The following is a 5812-nucleotide window of genomic DNA, read 5'->3' on the forward strand; positions in this document are numbered from 1 at the left end:
ATACGAAACAGGTGACACTAAAAGTTTGCAGCACTCACTCTCTCCCGGCAACTCCTTGCACCCATATCTTATCCTCAAGAGAGAGAGAGAGAGAAAAAATCTCAGCCCAAACAAATCAAATCAGAACAGATTTATTGAGAGCGTGTGTACCTCGTACACACTTTGAGAAGTTCAGCGCCGCTGGGCCTGGAGCAGTAAGTGAAGAGAAGTAAGGCCAACGAAGGCGCAGGTAGCAGGAATGAGCGGCGGAGGGGGCCGTGGCGGCAAGGAGAAATTGGGTTATATTGCAGCGAAGCTCACCTAGGCTTGACCCAGTGACCCAGACCCACAGCGATTTTGTGGGGCGCAAATGAAAACCTTCTGCACCTCTCTATCTCCTCCCCCACACCCACCTTCTTCCCTCTCCCGTGCTCTCCTCCATCATCCCCTCTCCTGTACTCTCCTCCGTTAGGAAGCTCTCGCTCACCGATATCAGCCTCTCTGCAGCCTGGTAGTGAGGAGGCTACGAATTCCCTTGAGTTGCACTGACTTGGACATTTCTTTCTGTTTTGAATCACTGAACGAAAGTACGACTCGAAGATGCAACGATAATACGAAACAACATTCGCGGATACCACAATAGAACATCATGTCAAGGGTGTGTCATCAATGCTTTCTCATGTCGGAGGAATAGTTACACACATACCATCGTTACAGATTGCGTGTTCGTATTGTAGTACTAATTGTACTCGTAATGATGTTACAAGCAAGAAGTATGAGAGGAACTGAGGAACTCAATTTTTGTCTTACGACCATGCGAAGCCAACAGACAGTGAAGCCAAAGACAGCATATATAGGAGAAATTTAGGCTCTCTTCTGAATTGAAATGTGGGAATAATATGGAAAACGAAAGTGGACGAAACGGCAATGTGCCCGCACGAGGAATTAGAACCCACGTCTTCAGCATTGCGCGTGCGATGCTCTACCAGTTGAGCTACGGTGTTGGACTATGTATAGGCTCCCTATACTGAGAGTGTTAAGCCAGAGCCACTCATGGCCATGGCGGCGAAAAGCGATGTTGCGACACGTAGCCTGTTAGCATGCTGTTCGTACTAAGCCAAAATGTCGCGATATGTCAAATCTGTGGGATCCTTTCGTGATGTGAGCGCCCTGGACTATACTAGAAACATTCGTGCTTCAGTGCGGTTCATGCCACTACCAATTTTAGTGTGCTCGTGTGAATACTATAGGAAATACTGACATGAACCCTTCTTAAACTGTCTTCTGTAAGCAATCTGGCTCTAGTTATTGGCACTATGTGCAGTTTGACGTGTCGGAGCAGTGGAGCGGCCTCCTTACACACATTACACAAAAGCGAGATGGATATATATAGGCTTATGTAATCGTGTATAACGCAGCACTTTCCCCAGATAATCCTCTGGAAATTCCACAAGTAAGACCCGTTACGATGAGCGTGGCTTCTAACTACGACATGATATTAGCTCAGGATGCAAGTATATACTAATCCAGATGGTATACAAAACGAAATTGAACGTGAAAAAAAAGTAGTTTATAAAAAAGAGATCGAAAATATGTGTGAAAAAGCCAACGAAAAACACGTGCGTTCATAAGGTAAATGTAACCTAGGGTTCGTTTTCCTGTATCCACTTTCGAAAAATATAAATCTTTTGAACACGACAAGTGACGCAGAGCTCACACACTCGCCCTTACGCCGAATTTTGGCCGAAGTGTTAGCACCGACAGTTTTAGTTGCGCTCTGTCACTCTACCACTACCGCTTCGCATTCAGTAGCTAAGCCGTACCGCGGATGCAACTGACGTAGATCAGTAAGCTTAGAAATCTGGCAGGAGGTGGACAACGGTACCTATATGCGAAAACTCTGTTAGGTATGCCCCAACGAACACGCTGCGAGTATGTTCGGCGCAGTAAGTACGTAGTTTGAAGTCACTGAGGATGCCTAAGTCAGGACTACGGTGTTGTACTTGCTGCTATAAACACTCCGAAAACCAAATGGTGTTTTCTTTATTATTATTATTATTTTTTTTTTTTTGCTTTGAGAGAGACAGATGAGCACACAATGAATTGGGATGCACAGAGAGAGATAGAGAAATAACGATTTTATTTTACGAATGGTTCTTTGTCCAAACCGTCAACTCTGGTAAACATTACGATGCATTCTTCTACCTTTTGATTCTGAAGGGGGAGCAAATTGAATCCGCAGTGAACTGAACGCGCATTACCCAGGCCCGAATTGTTTGAAAACTTTTTCTTCGCTTAGTGAGGGGAACTAAGCCAAAGAGCGAGCATTGTCGCACAAAGGTGTCTGCTCGTTTGCGCGTTTCTTTTCGTTCTTTCTTCTTTTTTCTTTTTTTTTTTTCTTTTTTGGTGTCGGCTGCCGACCCTCAGCCGAGAAAAACGTGTTCCTAGCTTGAGTGGAGCGCGCGGCCCAGAGTACATAAACTTCCGCGTCGCCGCTTTCTAAAACTCGGCTAGTTTTGCGCTATCATAGTATAATTTCAACAAAGCGTCCAAGAACTTTTCTTTTTCAGCTAATGCGAAAGTAGGAAGAAAAAGAGGAATGCTGCGATAGACACGCGTGTACCGTATGTTTACTTGAGCCCTTGGAAAGGGCCGAACAGGTAGCTATCATTACAAGGGTCTGCCGACAAGATAGAAATCCCCTCACAGTTGGAACAGGAAGAAACGAAAATATCAATCACCCCCTTAACGCGAAAGCGGAGTACACGCAAAAGAGCCCTCGCGCCCTCCCACGCTCTGCGCTTGCGCGATTGGCGAACGGTGGTCACATGAGTCGTTGCGTAGCGGCTTCGCCCCGCCCTCTCCGCTCGAGACGCGGCCGAAGGAAGAGGAGGAGGCGCGGACGAGGAGGAGCGCGCACTTTTTCAAAGCTCGCTCGAGTCCGAACGCGCCACAGCGTGGTGTGGCTGGCGACCGTGCACGAAGGGGTTTCGCTAGATCGCCAGCGCCAGAGAGAGCTAGTAGCTACCTTCCTTTCCGACTGTGACAGCCGGCAGCAGTATCCGAAACCATGCGGGAGCTCGTCTTGGTGACCGCCCTCGTCCTATGCTGCGCACTGCACCTGGTCACGTCAGCGGCACTCGGTGGCGACGACGAGGCGACGGAGTCCCACGGTGAGTTCGATCTCGTAAAAACGAAAAACGTGTGGTGCCCGAGAAGACTGCGGAAGCATCCGGCATCCCGTAGTCGCCTGTGGAAGGCCCACACAACTTCTGCAGGCGGCGTCTCTGTTTTATCTTATATTGTAATTGCAAGCAATGCCTTCGCACGTTTCATACAAAAAATATTACATTTTCTATACGATAAAGTCCTTAGACTTGTACGGATCAACTCTATTAACAGCCCATCGGGCAATTTAAAATTAAGTTATGGGGTTTTACGTGCCAAAATCACGATATGATTATGAGGCACGCCGTAGTGGGGGACTCCGGAAATTTGGACCACCTGGGGATCTTTAACGTGCACCTAAATCTAAGTACACGGGTGTTTTCGCATTTCGCCCCCATCGAAATGCGGCCGCCGTGGCCAGGATTCGATTCCGCGACCTCGTGCTTAGCAGCCCAACACCATAGCCACTGAGCAACCACGGCGGGTGCCCATCGGGCAATCGAAATGTGCTTATGGACTACGTGTCAATGTAGTTCCTATACAATACTACCTGAGATTGCGACTGCCTGAGGTACTGTACTGACTGAGATGACCTTGAGTGTGTATCGCCCGTAGCCTCGGGGATCTCGATAGGTTATGTAGAGGCAAGATGGAAACAGGGAAAGTAGTTTGAGATGCCTACACAGGCAGTCTAGGTCCATTTTTACAAGGGCGACTGCAGCAAGGAGCGGTAATTCACGGGCTCCCTTCAGCCGCTACGCGTGTACAAGTATACAGCTGCAACCGTACAAGCGACAACCCGCACTCCGCTTCGACAAAAGCAGCTTACAGCTGTTAAATTACTCGTCTGCGGCCGCGGACACGCAAAGGTTCGGGTGTATATGGTGGCACCAGCGATGGACGTGTGTGTTCGATCTAATTATAGTGGTGGCAGTTTTAGCAGCAGTCACTAACACCTGCTGCCGCGTCATTGAGCCCGTATGTCAAAAACTGCAATCAACATGTCACCAACTTTTTTCATAGGTCCCTCCGTATATGTTAATGAGGTCCAAATGATCGCCTTACTCTAAGCATACCTGTCATACTATCACTGTCCTATCATACGATCGGGTGTGGTAACGAAATTAATTCGAATACTTAAAAAGCAGCGGCGCGTTTAGCGCTCCACACGAGCAAATCACTGACGTGAAACACGGTCTAACTCCCACCCATATTGTCCTTCCATCTTGTGGTGCACGCTTGCCTATTTGAATCTTGCCACAATGGTTAACAATTTAAGGCTGTTTGACAAAATCAAGCAGGAGACACGCCACAAACAAACCGTATTTCTTCACTCTGTACGTCGCTCCGCGACAAATAGCCGAATGGTCATTTTTTTTTTTTTTCATAGCAGTGAGATTTATACGCTATCGCTGTCACTGGCCATCCGATCTGCATGCCGGCAGACCGGCATTGTCCCAATCGCTAACCGTTCTTGCGCGAATTAGGTTTTGCAAATTATAAGCGCCCGTTCAAAATGACAGAAACCTGGTAGCATCCACAGTATTTTGCGGTTACAGTGAGAACTTATTGCCAGCCTGTGGCCTGCGCAGTAGTTTTGTCTTGCACTCCCTGGAGTGTACGATTCATAATGAAAACTTCGTGGCCACTGCGCTTTCCCCTGTCTGGCAAGACATACAGAACTGTTTGTGTGCGGTTAACGCCTGATGGATTAATGTTTAACACCATAAGCCGTAGTAGGTCTTCATAAATTTTAAGAACCGCTGACGTCGGTTCTTCAATTGTCTTCTGCGAGGTACTCCGACTTTAATCGTCGTTCAGTGCGCGTGTGTTACGACGTGCCAGATCAGAGGAGTAGCTAAAATTCTGCACGTATCAAGCGCGAGCAGCTCCTCATAGACATTATTTATGGGAAGAAATTTACCAGTGATGTTGAACTAAGCATTTACTGGCTGCTGCGTCCTTCATTACCCGGCCTATCGACAACATCGAGCACAGACTGGCAATCTTCGATGACACTACGGCGCCTCTCTGTTCATCTTTCTTCGCGCGGCATAAAAAGAGCACAGGTTCTAAGGGGGAATACTTCGTTACTATACAGCCACATATACCTTCAACATTTCTTTTACTCTCAAGGGGAAAAAAGTGTGGCTGATGCGACGTCTAAAGCAGTTTCCTGCTTACCAGAGAATAATCTGCGGGTCTTCTAAATATCAGCAGTTAAAATCGCTGGTAACTCCTCTCGTTCAGTTTCTAAGAAATAATTTTTAAATAAATTAGTTCAAGGGGGCTCCGGAACTTCACAGAACTTCAAGACATGTTAGCCTCTACAGTCGCGAATTATGACTCAGTGTTCTAAAGACCTCCAAATCTATATATTTTTCTGGAAGCACAACACAAACCTTGTAGAAAAACAATTGGACATGTAGCATAAATATTAAAGCCATGTCAGTTAATCTTTCATAATTTCAAAAATTATTGATTACAAATATTTACCTCTTTCAGATAACAATGTGTCATATCATGAAAAGAACTTAAATATTCGTTACGAGTAGAGGTTCTGGTCATTATGAGTTGAGGGCCTTCTGATGGCAAGAAAAAACGCTAATTAACACCAGTGATACAGATCAACACGTTCAACTTTTCGTCTTACCTGCAGTGCACT

The 5812-nt window shown here is 46.6% G+C and overlaps 1 protein-coding gene across 1 annotated transcript in view; it reads left to right on the forward strand.

Moving 5' to 3' along the window:
• Nucleotides 1–2713: 2713 nt before the first annotated feature.
• Nucleotides 2714–5812, forward strand: part of LOC119442827 (uncharacterized) — a 77249-nt gene continuing 74150 nt past the window's right edge. Inside the window, exon 1 of the mRNA XM_037707862.2 lies at nt 2714–3152. Coding sequence (XP_037563790.1) covers nt 3050–3152 — 103 coding nt within the window. The 5' untranslated portion in view covers nt 2714–3049. The remainder of the gene's footprint in view (nt 3153–5812) is intronic.

The sequence above is a fragment of the Dermacentor silvarum genome, chromosome 2 (genome assembly GCF_013339745.2).
Source record: "Dermacentor silvarum isolate Dsil-2018 chromosome 2, BIME_Dsil_1.4, whole genome shotgun sequence".
NCBI lineage: Eukaryota > Metazoa > Arthropoda > Arachnida > Ixodida > Ixodidae > Dermacentor > Dermacentor silvarum.